Here is a 19,439-nt window from a genome sequence, read left to right as displayed (position 1 = left end):
AAGATATTGATGCAGTTTGCCATTTTTTTCCAGCTGATTTTACAGATAAGGAAACTGAGATAAACAGGGTTAAGTGACTCACTCAAAATCACACAGCTAGTAAGTGTCTGAGACCAGATTTAAACTCATGAAGATGAATCTTACTAACTCCAAGCCTGGCACACTATTCACTGTGCTACCTAGATGCCCCCATATAAGATATTAGTTATATTAATAATGGGTCACATTTAGATAATATTTTAATGTTAATGTTTTATTAATTGTCCAAAATATTAAATTAAGATTACTTTAATTAATAAATAGCAATTTAATGATATTAATATTTTATTTATTTATAATTGCTATTATATACATTATATATTATATATTATATAATCGTCATTTATAATTGTTATTAAATTTAATATTAAAATAAAACTTAATTTTTTTTTATTTATTACAAACTTTAAAGTTTGTAAAGTGCTTTACATCTAAGAGGCTCGGTGGATAGAATGTTGGACTATCTGAAAGACCTGAGTTCAAATTCTGTTTACAACTCTGAGCAAATCATTTAATCTCTTTCTCTCAGTCTCAGTTTCTTCATCGGCAAGATGGAGATAATAAGAGCACCTACCACACAAGGTTGTTGTGAGACTCAAATAAAATGACATAAATAAAGCACTTCAAAAACTTTAAAGGGTTATGTAAATGCTAATTATTGTTATTATTATTATTATTACCTTATAACAATTCTATGCAGTAGATGCTGTTATTATCTCCACTGTACAGAAGATGAATTGAAGATTAGAGAGGTTTAGTTATTTTTCCAGAGTCAAACAAGATTTGTACTTGGATGTTCTGGTTCCAAGTCTATCTACCTCAAAAAAAAAAAAATGTTCCCCGAAGCAAAGTTAGCGGATTGCTCAAAACAAACTCTATTTGGGTGCACTTGGCTATTAAGAGTATCTAACTAAAATTTCACATATGTAGCTAAGAATATGGAGTTGTAGTCATTTACAAATGATAGAAATCTCTTAAAACCCCTGACCCCTGTCACCACTTATTCAATCCTCCTCACCTCCTGACTTTGTACTTCAAGGGTGTTTTGCTTTTGTGTTGAGCAGAACTAGCTGCTGTATTTCATGCAGTTTCCTCTCTGTGTTCACTGCTCAAGGTCGCTATTAAAGTCATCGACAAGAAGAAAGCCCAGCAGGACTCTTATATTTTAAAGAACATGAAGCGTGAGCCCCGCATTCAGCAGATGGTCAAGCACCCTCACATCGTTCAGTTGTACGAAACCCTAGAGACAGAAAACTCTTATTACATGGTCATGGAGCTGTGCCTGGGTGGGGATCTCCTGGACAAGATCTGTGACCAAAAGAAACTGGATGAAAGGGAAGTAAGGAGGTTCACCAGGCAGATCATGTCAGCCGTCGGCCACCTGCACCACCATGGCATCGTCCACAGGTAAGGTGCCTTTTTATTTTCTTTCTCTCAAAGCTCTTGAAATTCTTCATAAAAGACACACCAAAGCCCATCTTCTGAGATGGGAAGAAATTAATCCCACTTGTCTACTAATAACATGTCCATGTGAATGAAAAATGACCTCTCTGTTAGGGAACAAGAGTTTCAAGCTAAATGGGAAGCTAGGTGTCACAGTGGATAGAGTGCAGGGCCTAGAATCAGAAAGAACTGAGGTTAAAATTCATCCTTAGATAGGCCCTGAGCAAGTCATTTCACATGTTTGCCTCTGTTTCCTCAATTGTGAAATGGGGATAATAATAGCACCTTCCAGGGTTGTTGTGAGGGTCAAATGAGATAAGGAATCCCACCTACAACATACTCGTCCAGGAAGCATCTGGCCTCTGCCCGAAGACTTTCAGTGAGCAGAATCCCACTGCCTTCTAGAGCAGCCTATATTACTGATGGTCAGCTCTAATTAGTAAGCATTTTTGTTCCTGGTTCCACTGTCTATGGCCAAGCAGAAAAATTCTAATCAATCTTCCACATGACAGTTATTATAATATTTGAAGATAACAGTCACATTCACTCTTCCAAGTTTTCTCTACTCTAGATTAAACTTCCATTCTAGCTTCAAATACACAAGAATCAAAGAAGAACCTTTGATATCCAGCCCAGAAGTAGCTGGTCATTCTGAGGATATGGCAAATGGAAATCATTCTCTCATGCCCTGGAAAGAGCATTGAATTTTGAGTCAAAGGACCTGCATTAAAATCTAGCTAGTACTTACTGTATATAGTAACCCTGGGCCACCATGTCAACTGATCAATGAACATTCAACATGTGTGCAGTATTTGTCAGGCATTGTGTATACAAATAGAGAAATGAAATAATCGCTGTCTTAAGAACTTCTATTCAATGACAGGGGACAACTCATAACCCTATAAGTATATACAAGGCAATTTGAATGGGAGGTTTGCATAGGCAACTCAGAGTCAAGAAGGACCTCATGGAAAATTATCTGACCTCTGTGAGCCTCAATTATTTCATCTGCAAAGTGAAGGGGTTCAGATACATGACCTCTGAACATATTTCCAGTTTGAGATCTTATAATCAGTACATTAACTGGCATTTATTAAGCACCTCCCATGTACCAGGTATTACTCTTAACACTGGGAATACAAAGAAAGGCAAAAACACAGTCTCTGTTCTCCAGGAACTCACAGCCTAATAGAGGAGAGAATATGTAAATAACCACATGCAAACATACAAACGTGCAAACAAGATATATCCAGGATAACATACAGAACATCAAGAGAGAAAAGGTGCTATCATTAAGGGGATCAGGAAAGATTTCTTGTAGAAAATGAGATTTTAGCTGGAACGAATAATGCATTTCTATAGAGTTTACCATGTATAAACATTATCTCATTTGACCCTCACAACAGCCCTGGGAGGTAGTTATTATTATCCCCATTTTACAGTTGAGGAAACTGAGGCAGAAAGAAGGTTAATGACTTGCCCAGGATCAAACAGGTAGTAAACATCTGAGGCTAGATTTGAACACAAGTCTCTCTGACTCCAAGCCCAGTGCTCTATCCACTGGACCACCAGCTGCCTCACTTCTCTGGGAATTGAAAGAAGATGAGGAAGCCAGTGTCTCTAAAATGCAGAGTGGTGGGGGATTTTTGTGTCATGTATAAGAAAATTGGAAAGGTAGGATAGTTTAGGGAGGTACCTGGAGGATCTATCCCATAAGATGTCAGAATTCAATGAAGTCATGTGTGTAAAGTACTTAGTTAACCTCAAAATGCTTATATTAATATCAATTTTATCATTATTCTGGTTTGGTGTAGAAATATCCATTAACATTTTAGACATAAAATCAATATGGGGTGGGAGAAGAAGACTGTAAGGGGAAGGAAAAGGGTTCTGTGCACAACTATAATATTCTAAAATCACAAATGTTTCCGCCATCCAATGAAGCTTACCTTATTTCTCATTCTCCTTAGGGACTTGAAAGTTGAAAATTTTCTTTTAGATGAAAACAACAATATCAAGATTGTGGGTGAGTATCAGTTTAGCTACTCTGTTCCTCTGGGCCTTTACACTGGCTATTCCCCACGCCTGGAATGGCCCCAGGCCTCCTTACCTCTGTCCCATAGAACCCTCTCTTCCTTTATGATTAGGCACCATATTCTTTGTGAAGCCTTTCCTGACTCCCCCAAACTGCTAGGATCCTCCTTCCACATATGTGTGTGTATGTGTGTATATGTGTGTGTGTGGATATAGATAGATATAGATATATGTATGTGTATGCATATATATATGTATTATATATATATATGCATGTGTGTGCCTATATATACATATATGTATGTGTACATGTATGTATATGTGTGTATGTGTGTTGTTTTAATTTTTATGTATTTATATATAATATATATTTTACATATGCATCATATATACATATATAATATACTTGTTATCTTCCTCATTTTCATTTAAGTTCTTCATGAATAGGGCCTGTTTGATTATTTGTGTTTATATCTCCAGTGCTTAGAATAGAGCCTAGCACATAGCAGGCACTTGAATACTTGCTGATACAATGACTGAATTTTTTAGGCACTGTTATAATTTATGATGCATAGAATCACAGGATTGGAAGGAACCTTCAGAAGCTCTCCTCTAGTGTATGCTATTTTTTTAAGTGAAATTGCATTGTTTCATTTAATTAACAATCTATATTACAGACCCATTCGTTATTTTATTATTTTCAATTCAACACATATTTTTAAGCATTGACTGTATATAAGGCATTATAGATCATAACTTGAAAATAATCCTTTTTAATTCAAACTCCCTACCATGAGTCTTGAATAACTTTATAAAACAAAAAACAATGTTCTGAAAGTACAGTTACAAACTACATCAGTACATGAAACGTTTTCTGTAAAATCTATGTAGAAAGAGCCAAAGAGAAGAAGTCTCATAAATAAGGAAACTGAGGCTTAACAATGTCAAGTGATTTATCCCAGGGCCACATGTCCCTCTACAATGTATTCTATTAAAATAGATTAAAATATGTTTGAAAAAAATAGGCTTCCTCTTAGAACTTTCTGCTACAAGTAAGGATAAATAAATTCAAAACAGTTTGTACCAAACAAAAACCCTAATAACTCCTTTGGTGGAAAATCAAGCTTTGAATAAGAAATAATTTTTTTAATCAATATTATTCTCTATCCCTACAAAGCTAATTCCTCATAACTTTATATTAACTTTAATTATAACAATCTAATTTATTTAATTTATAACTTTAATTCCTTGCAACTTTATAGCAATGACTGGTTGTACAGCCTAGATCTGGGTTAAGGGGGCAGAGTTTGTGTAAACAACAGTGGAAATCCAGGAAGGTTTTCCAGAGGATGAATTTTGAGATGAATTTTGGAGAAATTCAACAGGTAACAAGAAAAGTAAGACAGGACAAAGAGTGAACAAGAGCACAGAGAACACAAGAACATGCTCCAAAAAAAAAGTGGTTTTTAATCCTTAAAGTGCAATGGGAATGTGAGCTCAGATACGGGGATACACAAACAATTCTGTGACCTTGTCTGGGGAGATATTCCCTCTGACCATGGCAATTCATCCAAGCTTACCTAAATATTAGTCAATAAACATTTACTAAACACTTACTGTGGGGCAGCTAGGTGGTGCAGTAGATAGAGCACCAGCCTTGGATTCAGGAGGACCTGAGTTCAAATCCAACCTAAGACACATAACACTTACTAGCTGTGTGACCCTGGGCAAGTCACTTAACCCCATTGCCTAGCCAAGAGAGAGAGAGAGAGAGAGAGAGAGAGAGAGAGAGAGAGAGAGAGAGAGAGAGAGAGAGAACGAGAGAGAACTAAGCACCTATATATCAGGTACTGTGCTAAGTCCTGGGGAAAGAGGAAAAAGAGAGTTCTTGCCCTCAAGGTTGTCACAACCTAATGGGGGAGTTTTATTGTTTTTCAGTCGTTTCAGACTCTTTGTGACCCCATTTGGGGTTTTAATGGCAGAGACACTGGAGTGGTTTGCCATTTCATTTTCCAGCTCATTTTACAGATGAGGAAACTGAGGCAAACAGGGTTAAATGACTTGCCCAGGGTCACACAGCTAGTAAGTGTCTGGGTTGGATTTGAACTTAGTCTTCCTGATCCCAGGCCCTATGCTCTAATCATGTACCACTTAGCTGCCCAGTGGGGTGATAAAATTGGGGTGACAACAAGTAAACAATTATGTAAAAACTATATGTAGGATAAACAGGAAATAATTAAAAGAAGGAAAGTACTAGAATTAATTGGGGTTGGGAAAGACTTCCTGTAGACATAGGTTCCCAAAATGGGTGATACTGCCCCCTGGGGGGTACTGGGACAATACAGGGGGGTGGTAGTAGTCTCAGGTGCAACTTCAGGATGTTAAATAAAACTAAGGGGGTGGTGGAAGCATAAGGAAAAAAGAAGAAAATCTTGAAAAACTTCATACATGTTTTATCTGTTGTGTAACAGTTAAAGTTGTAGTGATTGCATTATTTTCCAAATAAACACACAACGTACAAGTTATAACTGATAAGTGGTCAAGTCTGCCAACAAGTCTTAACAAGTAAGTTTGGGCAGGTGAGCGCATGGTACAATGTTGGAAAGTCCAGCATGCATCGGCAGGAATATTTGTGTATAATGACTTGCTTATAATACTATACAGTTACATGATGCAATATTGCATCATCAGAATTTCAATGCAGGAAAAAAACACAAATTTACAATAAATTATTAAATTTAAGGTGCATCTTTTCTTTAAAAAATTTATGTTTTTTGAAATGACACAAATTTCAAAAAAAAACTGTTAAAGACTTTTTAAAAAGTAGATTTCTGGGGGAAGGGAGATGCTGAGTAATTTTTTTTAAAGGGGATGGTAGGCCAAATATGTTTGGGAACCTCTGCTGTAGAAGATGGAATTTTAGCTGGGACTTAAAGGAAGCCTAGAAAGGCAGTAATAGAGGGAGAGCACTCCAGACATGGTGGATTAGACGGAGAAAATGACCAGAGCTGAGAATGTGAGCTGTTGCTGTTATTACACGGAATGGCCAACTGTGCTAAAGTATGAGAGTTGCAGTTATTCATGTGGGAACCAAAGGGTTCTGTCCTGATACGTAGAAAAAAACAGCCCCCCCCAAAAAAAGAAATAGCTTCAATATCTTCCTTCCTTGAGACAGGCTTCAACATGTCCCCAGCCAGCAGAGAGACACTTTCTGGGAGAGGACAAAGGAGAGAGAAGCAGAGGAGAGGAAATTTTTTCATTTCTTGATCACCTTGACCTTGCCTCCTAAGTCACAGGGTTCCTAATACAAGTGATGAGATCAGGAATGAAAGACAATCCACCATCTAGGTTATCTACTCTGTGTGTCATAGACATAGAAATGACTAAAACTGGAAGGAATCTCTGACACTATCTAGTCTAAGCACTTCATTTTAGAAGCTGGGAAACTGAGTTACAAGGAGATTAATGACTTAGCAAGGTCAAAAATAGGTGGGGAATGGCACAGCTGAGATATACCCTCAGATACTCTGACTCTAAATCCTGAAAACTTTCCACTATACTTTGCTGCCCCTTGCCTGATCCCTGCCACCCAGATCTAATACTCCTTCCTTATTGACTAACCCATTTTGCAGATGAAGAAACATTGATGCAGGAGGGGAAGAGACTCATCCAAGGTCATACATCTCATCATTAGCAGAACTGTCCTCAAACCCAGGTCTTCTAGCATGTACCACTTTATCCTCAGGGACCAGCTCCAGCATCAAAAGGACCTGAGTTCATATCTGACCTCAGACATTTACTAGCTGTGTGACCCTGGGCAAGTCATTAAACCCCATTGCCAAAAAAAAAAAAAGGTTGGGGGAGAGCTACTTTTTCAAACAACCTTTCAAGTCAGGAGTGAGTTTCAATACTCCCAGTTTCTACTAGGGCTTACAAAGATGAAGTGATTCAGCCATGGTCACACAGATAATAAATGCTCTCATCCCTGGCCTTCTGACCAAAATTCCAGGTTTTTTTTCCCCTCTCTGTCATACTGTTACACAACCTAAGGTCGAGAGGAAGGAAAGACCCAGGGGAAATTACAGGAGAACTTGTTTAAAGAAAACCAAGTCACTTGAAGAAATAAGAAAACTGGTTTTAAAGACAGTTCCTATGCCTGTATTGCAGACATATCCATATACCTATAAGAACCACTACTGTAGTCAAAGAAAGAAAGCATTCCACAAGCCAAGTGCCATAAGGTTTATGGTTACTCCTAGGTTTTTTCATGCAAACCACTGGTCAAAAGAATTAAGTGGTCTCTGTCAGAGATGAACTTTTTAGGTCTGGCTGTTTGTAAATCTTTCAGACTTTGGCTTGAGCAACATTATGAAACTGGAGGGTCTTTCTCAGGAGCTGTTAAACACTCAGTGTGGAAGCCCAGCCTATGCTGCCCCGGAACTGGTGGCTCATAAGAAATATGGTCCAAAGGTGGATGTCTGGTCCATGTAAGTAAATCACCAAATTACTGCGTCAGCTCAGGGATGTTGAATCATAATCACAGTGGATTTTAAAGCTATGGGAAACCCAGTTGTTTAAATTTGCAGACAGTTGAGCAAGATATTTTTCTCACCTGGAGTTTAACACACACACACATGTGTACATGTGCACACACACATGCTTACACACACACATGCACACTTCCATAACCAAGAGCAAAATTTCACCCAAGTGATTGAGTTGTACATCCATAAAAAGTATTTTATTTTCTGTTCTGGGCACCACATTTTAGGAAGGCCATTGATATAGGAGGGAAGTCAGGATAGTAAAGAGCCTCTAATTCTTGGCAACTAAAGGTCAGCTGAAAGAACTGGACATGCTTATCTTGGAGAAGGAGAAGGTAGGTGATGCAGTGGATAGAGTGCCTGAAGTCAGGAAGACTCATCTTCTTGAGTTCAAATCCAGCTTCAGACACTTATTAGCTGTGTGGGTCTGGATAAGTCATTTAACTCTGTTTGCCTCAGTTTCTCCATCTGTAAAATGAGTTAAAGAAGGAAATGTATCTTTGCCAAAAACCCCAAGTGGGATCACAAGAGTCAGACACGACTGAAATGGCTGAACTAAAAATCTTGGAGAAGAGAAAAGAAAATGTGTAGGAGACATAAGAGCTGCCTCCAAGTATTTAAAGGGCTATCCTATGGAAGCCCGGTTACACTTATTCTATTTGGCACCAGAAGGTAAAACCAGGTGAAAAAGAGTAGAATCAATCACCAAGCATCTGTTACCCTCATAGTCACTGTGTTGAGGTACTAGGGAATTAAAGATGAAAAATAATTTCTTTTGGTGCTTGTCATATCCAGTGCCAACAATTTTTTTAAATAAATATGTGTAGAATAAATACAAAATAAATGTAAGGTGGTTAACCACAAGGCAACAAGTGGAGGGTATTTGTAGCTGGGGGATCAGGAAAAGCATCCAGTAGAAGCTAGACCTTGAGCAAAAGTCTGAAGTTGCAAAGAGGCAAATATGGGTTTGATATCAGAAAAAATTTCCTAGTGATCAGGTTGGTCCTGAAGTGTAATGGGCTGACTGGGGAGGTAGAGAATGATGTAGTACATACGGAATCCTATTGAGTTATAGAGTGGATTAGGCTGCCGCTGCGGTCCCTTCCAACTTTGAAATTTCGAGATTTATTTTTATTTGGAAAAGTAGCCCTGATGATGAAACAGACTACCAACTTCCTAGACTTAGAGAACCAATAGAGATACATATATTTTTTCTTTAACATGGACATTTCGGGAACTGATTTCGCTTGACTATATGTTTTTGACAGAGGATTTTGTATTTCTTGTCTTCTCAATGGCAGGGGGAATGGACGGGAGAGAGGGAAGGAAGTGAGGAGAGGGGGAAGACAGACAGAAGAGGAAGGTGGAAGGTGAGGGGGAGGGAAACAGATGGGGGAGACAGAAGAGAGAGACAGAATGAGGAGACAGAGACAGAGAGAAGACAGAGAAGGGAAAGACAAAGGAGGGAAAGGGAGCAACAGAGACAGGGAGGGAATGGAGAGAGGAGAAAGGGAAGGGGAAAAGAGGGAGGAAAGAGAAAGGGAGGTGGACCTGAATTTTTTCTAAATTTAATTTAAAAAAATTAGTCCTGAGATACATGAAGAACAGAAAAACTCTCTTGAGTTTAGCCATGAGGGTCAAAACAATCCCCGTTTCTATCCCCATTCTTCAAAATAAAAAAAAAAAAGCCAAGGATGTGAAATGAACTGAGAATGTTAAACTAACCCTATATATCTCAAATGAAAATATTAAAAAGCTTACCAGCTTTCCTATCAGTAGAGCACCAGAGAAGAAAAAGAAGTAAAAATCCAAATCTATGAATTTCTTTAGCTGCTCATGTCCCTGGTAACATATATGGTAGGAAAATAAACTGAAGTTATTTAAATGATCCATTTGGATTATCTGTGATTTTTCACTAGCCAGTGGCAGTGTAGGATTAATGGAACCGGTCTCAGAGCCAGAAAGAAGTCCTGGGTTCAAAGTTCATGCTTCAGACACATAGTGGCTGTGTAACCCTGAGCAAGTCACTGAGGCATCTCTCTAAGATTTCAACTTGCAGAGAAGGTACCAAGCTCCACTGGTAGAGAATTTCTTTGCCATCGTGTTCTCTAGATTATTATTTTTTTGGGTGAGGCAATTGGGGTTAAGTGACTCGCCCAGAGTCACACAGCTAGTGAGTGTTTTATGTGTGAGGTCAAATTTGAACTCAGGTCCTCCTGACTCCAAGGCCAATGCTGTATCCACTGCACCACCTAGCAGCCCTGTTCCCTAGATTACTGAAATCACAAATCCAGTCTCTCTTTCTTTCCCCATTCTTCATCACTACACAGCTTGGTTGTAGCTCTACCATGGAGTTTAATAACAGCACTCTGCCCAGGGAGCCCAAAGTAATATAAGTAGGACCTGCACCAAAGAATTGTTAACAAAATTAACTGGCCAAATTAATAAGTCAGATGCTATGTGCAAAGCCTGCCAGAGTGGTTCCAAGTAAAAGTTGGAAAAAGTCTATTTAATAAATAATTATTTTGTTATTAGTAGTATATAATGAATGTACATATAATTGATACATCAAAATCCATAAAAACAGTTTCATTTTAATCACCTGGATATTCTCTCAAATCAATCAATCAGCATACATTTATTAAGCACCTACTATGTGGCAGGCACTGTGCTAAGCATGAGGAATACAAAGAGACAAAAGACAGTCCTGTTCTCAAAGAACTTAGAATCTAATCCATCAATTACATTTGAAAAATGTGTTTGCTTACTAAACTTTTTTTTAAAGAAATATTACAGAGGTAGACCTCAGCCTCTTGGGTCTGAACTTAACACAAACTCTGAATGAATGAAGTGAAGAGGTTTTAAAGTACCAAGGAAAACAAAATAGTCTAAGGTGGTGTTTTAATACTGTATTAAAGAAGTGAGAAGAAGCAAGGTAGCCTCAGAAAGGGGGAAGGGAAGAAGGTTAAGGTAGAGAAAGAAATGGGAAAATGGAAAAGAGAGAACTATGAAGAGAAATGGAGAGATGAAGAGAGAAAGAAGTGGGGGTGGGGGAGGGAGAAAAAGAGACATGAAAACAGAAAGAGAAAGACAGAAGAAGGCAAAAGTGAGAGTCTAAATTTTCCCTTTTCTCCTAGAGCCAGCAATTTTCCCATCTTCTACCACTCACTTTGATATCCTACCCAGATCTAAAATTTTATTTGATCTCAGAATTAAGGATTTCTTCAAAAGATTCACTTTAGCCCCCTACCCTCAATTTTCATCAGCTCTATTTTGACTACTTCCCATCACCTCCCCCCCCTTTAATGTTGTTTTAATTCAAATTCTGTCATAAAAATATAGCCCCAAGAAGTGAGCTGATTCTCTCAATTGTCTGGCCTTTGATTAAACTATTGCCCTCAAGAAAGATGATCATCATTAAAGCATAGAAATTCTCACTGGAAAAACAAGAAGCCTGTTGTTGGTCTCTGCCATCCCATTCAACACATTCCAATCCAAATCTGCAGTAACACAATTAGGAATCCATGGAGGAAACACCAGTGCTCCGTGTGCCTGTCCATGATTTTTGTGTATCCAATTTTTAGATCCTTGGAAGGACTGAAGCATGATTAACTTTCATCCACTGGCCAAATTAATAAGCCAGATGCTCTATCCAAAGGCTGCCAGAGATTTCAGTGGGATGGAAGAGTTCCATTCTGTTACAGCCAATAAATTTTCAAGCTTAACATATCATCAGGCTCCAGCCACAATTAAATAGTAGACTCACACTTGTTCAACTACATATGTTTTGTGTGTCACCTTTTGAACCGCAGCACCATATGAGTTTACTGGGATACCTTCTTGTGGTTTGGTCTTTTTCTAGAGAACCCGATGTTCTTGTAAGGTTCGTGAGAAACAGAAAAGAGATTTCCTATTCTAGCTATCACAGATGTTGTCCATACATTCTGCAGACAGCAACATGGATGGCCATGACAACGGTCCAGCCACGGAAATGGTTATTTTGTTTTAATATCATATGATCTTTGTGATCCCCAAGAAGGCTTGTGCAGCCATTACCCAGTGTTCAGGGATTTCCCTCTCAGCCTGCTTGCTTTTCTCCTCTACTCAGCCCACAGCATCACCCTAAAAACACGACCTCAGGTTCAGTCCATATGAGCTTCCCTAGAATATTAACACCCTCTACTCCCCACCTCTAAACCAGCATTTTGGCATACCTTACTGGAAAACAGCTGAAAAATATTTGAATCTGGGTGCTTAAGTGGCTTAGAGGATTAGTAATGGGATCAAGAGTCTTTTGGCTTAGAGGTGCCGGATTCAGAGGCAGCCCTGGTTGATAGTGAATTAAATTCTGGTTGATAGCAAGTGTGAAAGCCATTGACTTCCAGCCTGGGCTTGTCTGACCTGCTCTCACACTTGGCGGTCTCTTGGCTCTTTCCCCATATCCCTTTACAAGGAGCAAGGTTTGCCACCAAAAGATGATGAACATGTCTCTGAGGAAAATGTGCATGTTAGTCACAAATTCCTAATGGATTGTGTTCTACTTTCTTGTAAGTCTCCTCGTTTTCCTGCATTTCTAAATTTTCTGCTCCCAACCACGGTTGGGTGAGTGGAAATTCCAAAATGCATACTGAAAGAATCATTTCTACAGGGATACAAATATGTTTTCATTTTGGCCTTGACACTTTAAAGCCTATAAACAAAGTCATATGCAGATCATGAGTATCCACCCTTTCTTTCGACAGGTGATAATTGGTGTATTAAAGTATTTTGGGATTGAATTTGTTTTTACAGGAGTGACCTTATATCACTCTCTTCCTAATAGTTCTTTCTGCTTCTCATTGAAATAGCCTTTAGTTGTATGATATAATCAATCACCCAATATCACCAAGCTATGGCCCTAGAGCCAGGGGAAGAACTGGAAATGATTTTCAGTCTGACTCCAGGAAAATTTGTAAAGTAGACAAAGTTTGTCTTGGGTACCCTCCCATCTCTCTTTATCACCCTTCTCCCCTGACACTCTCTCACAGAATCATAGGGATGGAAGAGGCCTCAAGAGATTACATAATTCAGCCTGTACTTTAATTGAAATACCCAATAAAGTCACCCAACACCAGCTTAAAAGCCTCCAGTAAAGGGAAGCATCCTACCTCCCAAAGCAATCCATTCCACATTTGGATAGCTCTAACTATTAAGAAATTTTTCCTTACATCAGATCTGCCTCACTACAATCTGTACCCATTGGCCCTAATTATATTCTTTGGGGTAAGCAAAAAAAGTCTAGCCCCTCTTCTGCATAACAGCAATCATCCTTCATTCCTACCACAAATCTTTGTATAGCATGGTGTCCAGCCTGCCCTCCCTACCTCCCCCAATGTCCTGATCATCCTCTTCTGAACTCACTCCAGCCTGCCTCTGGCCTCCCTAAAATGTGAGGCCCAGAACTGAGCATGACACTCCAGATGTGGTCTGAGAGAGCCCAACATAATGGGACTATCCATTCTCTCATTCCAGAGGCCATTATTTTCAATGCAAGTTAATATTCTAACAGTGTAGTATAGCACATTTTGAACCTTCAGTCTACTAAAATGCCTAGATCTAGTATTCTGTAACTTAATTGTATGGTTGATTTTTTTTAACCCAAGTGTAGGATTTTACTTTTTTGGGGGGCGAAGGCAGGGTACCAGACCTATAATTTCATCAACATAAAGAACTCCTAGAAAGGAAAGGTGGAAACAAGCATTTACTAATCATTTTACTCTGTGCCAGGTACTGTGCTAAGCGCCTTACAAATAATCTCTTATTTGATCTCCACAACAACCCTGGGAGGTAAGTTCTATTATTATCCTCATTTTAGAGTTGAGGAAACTGAGGCAAACAGAAGTTAAGTGATTTGTCCAATGTCACAGCTACTAAGTGTCTGAGGCATGATTCAGTTCTTTCTGACTCCAAGCAGAATACTTTATCCACTCTACCACTTAACTGCCTCAACTCCTTGTGTAAAACTCTCTCCATTGATGCAAATAAACATCTAATCAGTAGTTTAAAGTCCTAGAAAGTCACCCAGGGCCCTCAGAAATTGTGGCCTATTATCACACAGCTAGTATATGTCAAAGGCGAAGTTTGAGTCCATCTTCCTGACTCCAAGGTCAGCCTTCTATCAACTACTCCAGAACTTTATCCTTATTAATTTTTAACATATTACATTCAACCCATCATCCTATTTTGTGGATCTTGCCTATTACCCAATGTGCTGGCTACAACTTCCAGTTCATATCATCTACAAATTTGGTAAGCATCTCACCTATGTCTTCATGGGATCATAAAATCATATATTTACAGCTGAAAAGGAACTTAAAGGTTATCTAATGTAAGATAATCATTTTATGGGTTAAGAAACTGAGGCCCAGAGTCACATGCCAGAGAAAAAATTTGAACCTGTGTCCTCTGACTCCAAAGCTACTGTACCACACTGCTCTTCACAATGAAGATAATTAAGACATTGATATAAATGTTGACCAGAACAAGGCTAAGTTGAATAGCACAAGTCCCTGGCCATCCCAAGGCACTCAAGTCCTCTACTTCTAAATTATCTTTCTTTTTTCCAATCTCCCTATTCTCCTTCTCCCCCCCATCAAAAAAAAATGTTTTTAATCCACCAAAAATGTTTTTAATCCTTTATGCAATTGATTGATTTAAGGAAGACAAACTGAACACATGAATGATAGGCTTTCACCTTCCTAGTGAACTTTTGCACTGTAAAAGAGGAATCTATTAATCCAAATTAATTTCTAGTTGGTAAAATATATATTGATTATTTTTAAGTAGGGGGGCCTTTCCACATGCCCTTCTCCTATAAAGCACATCTCTCTCTTGCTTCTTGGTAATAAGAACAGGGCTCAGCAACTTGGTGTCCTGTTTCTGACAGGCTACCAACTACTAAATCAATCTGCTATCCCCTATGATTCTTCCTTCTAACCTTGATTCCAATTTTTAAAAAGCTGCTTCTTTCTCTTTATACATGTAACTGAGGAAAACAATATTTCTTTGACATGCAAAGGGAGCTTCAAATAAGATTACTTGCAGGAAAGGCATTTCTCCCTAGCAGTTGTGGACCTCCAGGTGTGGGTGGGAGCAAGGAAGTAGGACATAAATTTAACAGAGACTGTCAGCCTACAAGTCCCATTGAAATCTCCAGAAAGAGCTGCTTTTCTAGAGAAGCAAAGAACGATGAGTCCCACCTGGTCAAGGAGACCAAGAGATCCAAATCTAGACAGCACTTGGCCCAGTGCCTGGCACATAGATGCTTAAGAGATGTTGATTGATTGATTGATTGATTGGACACACACATATGTATCACATATATCCTCCTACACAATGCTGACTAGAAAGACCATTCTAAGTATACAGGGAAAAAATAACATGAAACAAGATGCTGCAATCAATGCAAATACTTTATTTACAAACTTAGGTATCACTTAATACTGGTTTCTTATATCAGCAAAAGTGTGGCAGCAGGAAATCTAAGATTCTAACAGAGATTGATACTGGATCTGAAAATTCTACCTTTAGTTAAGTGGTTAAAAGAACTTAAATTGGACATCATTTGATAATAATAATAGTTGTTGGTCAGTCGTGTCCAACTCTCTGTGACCTCATTTTGGAGTTTTCTTGGTAAAGATACTAACGTGGTTTGCCATTTCCTTCTCTAGCTCATTTTACAGATGAGGAAACTGAGGCAGAGTTAAGTGCCCAGGGTCACACAGCTAGTGTCTGAAACTGGATTTGAATTCATGAAGATGAGTCATCCTGATTCCAAGCCCAGCACTCTATCCACTATGCCACCTAGCTGCCGCCATGATGATGGTGATAATAATAATAACAATGATAGTTATTGTTGTTTAGTCATGTCCAACTCTCTATGACTCCATTTTGAGGTTTTCTTGGGAAAGATTCTGAAGTGGTTTGACATTTCCTTCTCTAACTCAATTTACAGATGAGGATACAGAGGCAAACAGGGTTAAGTGACTTGACCAGGGTCACACAGCTACTAAGTGTCTGAGGCCAGATTTGAACTCATGAAGATGAGTCTTCCAGATTCCAAACCCAATGTTCTATCCACTATGCCACCTAGTTGCCCTGATGATGATGATACCTGGCATCGATATGATATTTAAATACGTCATCTTATTTAATCCTTACTTTATTTAATCCCCATTTAATCCTCAATTTATTATCTCCATTTAACAGATGAGGAAACTGAAGTTGAGAAAGGATGAGTATCTTGGCCAAAGTCACAAAATTTGTAAATATCAGACATGGGATTCAAACTCAGGTCTCCCTGATACCAAGTCCCCCTCATATCTACTATCCCACGCTACTATCCTATATATATCCTGCTATATCATGCTATGATGAAATATTTAATACACTTTTTGGGGTAGGAGGTTAGCCATAGTGAAAAGGTGGGCTGGGAGCCCAGAAATATGCTAAAATGCCTTTCCAAGTCTTCCTAACAGGCTACATACCACAATGAAAACATATTTATGGCCTTGGAGAACTCTTCTTTTCAGGATTATCTTAGGACTCCAACCCTTCCCACCCTGTTTAGAACCAATGAGTTTCAAAATGCATGAAGATAACATAAATTTATAAGTAAATAGAACTAAATCCATTTGGAATTTGTGACCAACATTCGAATTTGCCTCCAGGACATTTTTATCATTTTTTCAAAGTCATACACCTTATACCCTCCTATAAAGGGACATAAGGGAAGAGTCAGAGACTACCAACATGTTATAGTCCTGAGGAAGCTTCATAGGTTCCATGAGGCTCCTGAAGGAATTTATCCTTTGTCCCATCCTTCTTTTCATTCTGAAATAGGCTAAATCAGCCTTCTAGAAAAGTGCTTAACACATGACAATTAAAAGCCCATAAATTCCCTCTTGTCAGAAGCATTTTTTTAAAGGTTGATTTCTAAACTTTTCAGCTTTGATGGTCATTCTCTTGACAGAGGGGTTAGTATGTTCGCTATGCTCACGGGCACGTTGCCATTTACTGTGGAACCATTCAACATCAAGCAGCTTCATCAGAAGATGGTGAATGGGGAAATCAGCTCTGTTCCAGATGACATCTCTTCTGGTAATTAACTCATTGGTTAACTCGCTGTTTTGTAAATTAAGGCTCAATCTATGGAAGATATTTGGGAATATAGCATCATGCTATAGATCATTGACTCTTGTTGCCAGGGGAGAGGGATAACTATATATCAGGGGCTCAAAATTTTGAGATGCTTTGGGCACTTCTCTGTCTTCAGTTTCCATAAAATTAACTGCTTTCTATTATAGCATTTTCAATTCAAGAAACATTTTTGATGGCCTCTTATGGGCAAGACATGTGGGAAACACTAGCATGAATAATTCCCTTTAACAAGAATTTGCTAAACATTTAATGTATATTAGGTATTGAGTACAAAGACACAAAAACTAAGTAGAAGGGCAGCTATTGCCTCAAAGAACTTACATTCTGCTGGAGGAAAACAATATGCATGGAGATAAATAGATAAAAAAGTAATTTGGGGTGGGGTAAGTGCTAACAACTGGGGATATCGGAAAGGCCCTGCTTGTGCAGGAGGTGGTCTGAGCTGAGCTTTGAAGGGAGTTAGGGATCCCAAGAGGTGAGAAGAGATAATGAGATTAGGGGAGGAAGAAATGTTAGCAGTTGAAAAAATACCCTTCTACACCTTTTAGGGTTTGTTCGCAATGCCAGATTTTTATAATAAATCAATTGAACATATTCAATCTCTCCTTTATCCACCTCCCCCCCTACACACACACACACCCAAACTTAGCCACAAAATATATTTTGTAAAAGACATCTGGACATTTTAAAGTTCCTAAAGCATCACTTGAGATGCCTAGGTTGCCATTGAAGCCACTGGCTTTGGTAGTCAAACTGAGGAAACTAGCTTATGGTCAGATCATTATTTGTTTCAACAGAAGAATTTTGCCAGTAAGAGAGTCTGTGGTTCACTGGGTTAATACCCCCAAACTGTAGGGGTTTTCATCCCCAAACACTTCATCTGAATTGCATTCCAGGAGCTGTGCATTTCATGCACTCCTTACTGGAGCCTGACCCAGCCAAGCGGCCTGCCATTAAAGAAGCAATGAAAGACAAATGGCTGAATGAAGGATGGAACAGGAAACCACTAAGTTCTATTACATATAAGAACAGGTAATTAATTTCTCACACCTCTCCCATTCCTTATTAGCTCTGTTGTATGCCCAGCTTCCTTTTAAGGCCTCCGTACCACTGGGATGTGCCTTCGTCAATCCTAGTATGTCAACACTTAATAAAATTCCATGGCCACCTCTATGAAACCAGGATGCATTCCAGACTTGATCTGGAAGCCCAGAAAAGATGTTGAAATGGATGGATGATTCCTGAATTTGCTTACATCATGGGGCCATCAAGCACTGGAAGGCTTACTGCTTATGTGACTATGGAATAAGTCACCAAGACTCTCTGAGTTTCACATTCCTAACCCCCAAAATGCAAGGGTTGACCTGAAAGATTCTTCCCAGCTTTGAATCTATGCTTTAAAGATTGAGGGGGTTCAACAGGTTGGTTTTTTTTTTAATTTATAGAAGAAAAGAAAAAAGTAACAGAGTTCTTCCCATCTGAACCTGTAATTCTGACAGATTGAGAAAATTATAAACCAGCCGCCACAATAACAGCTAACACTTCCAAGGTTTAGAAAATGCTTTAGGGGCAGCTAGGTGGCACAGTGGATAGATCACTGGCCCAGAGTCAGAAGGACCTGAGTTCAAATCTGGCCTCAGAAACCTAAAACTCACTAGCTGTGTGACTCTGGGCAAGTCACTTAACCCCAATTGCCTCACCAAAAGAAAGAAAAAGAAAATGCTTTACCAATGTTATCTCGTTTGATCCGCAGAACAACTTTTGTGGGATAGGTACTATTGGGATCATAATTCTTGATTTACAAATGAAGAAGCTGAGGGTCAGAGAGTTTAAATGACTTGTCCATGGTCATGCAACTAATAAATTAGAAGGAGAATTTGAACCCAGTTCCTCATTGAAAATTTCAATAATCCAATCTAGAATGTGATGATACCTATCCCCCTGCCCCAGGGAGGCTTCATCTTCAGCATTTCTTCAATCTATAAAATCATTGGTTTTCCCAAAAAAAAAAAAAGCATAAGAATAGTGGACTTATAATATAGTAAGGGTAGACTGGAGCCAGCTCAAACCAGCTTAAGAGAGCTGATTCTTAAATTTTAATGTGAGTATCTATACCTTGGAAATCAGCAAACACCAATTTGTAAATCAGAGTTTGATTTATTGTTTTGTTGATTGTCTAGA

The 19,439-nt window shown here is 38.7% G+C and overlaps 1 protein-coding gene across 1 annotated transcript in view; it reads left to right on the top strand.

The window, feature by feature from the left end:
* LOC110200880 (uncharacterized) overlaps positions 1-19,439 on the top strand; it is a 111,957-nt gene that overhangs the window by 68,027 nt on the left and 24,491 nt on the right. Inside the window, 5 exon segments of the mRNA XM_078155251.1 lie at positions 1,154-1,446; positions 3,453-3,508; positions 7,865-8,003; positions 17,071-17,198; positions 18,155-18,290. Of these exon segments, the coding sequence (XP_078011377.1) occupies positions 1,154-1,446; positions 3,453-3,508; positions 7,865-8,003; positions 17,071-17,198; positions 18,155-18,290 (752 nt within the window).

This window comes from Phascolarctos cinereus, unplaced genomic scaffold (assembly GCF_003287225.1).
Source record: "Phascolarctos cinereus isolate Bilbo 61053 unplaced genomic scaffold, phaCin_HiC Scaffold_5;HRSCAF=322, whole genome shotgun sequence".
In the NCBI taxonomy this organism is placed as follows: domain Eukaryota; kingdom Metazoa; phylum Chordata; class Mammalia; order Diprotodontia; family Phascolarctidae; genus Phascolarctos; species Phascolarctos cinereus.
The sequence above is the reverse complement of the archived record's forward strand: the minus strand, read 5'-3'. Positions and strand labels throughout refer to the sequence as shown.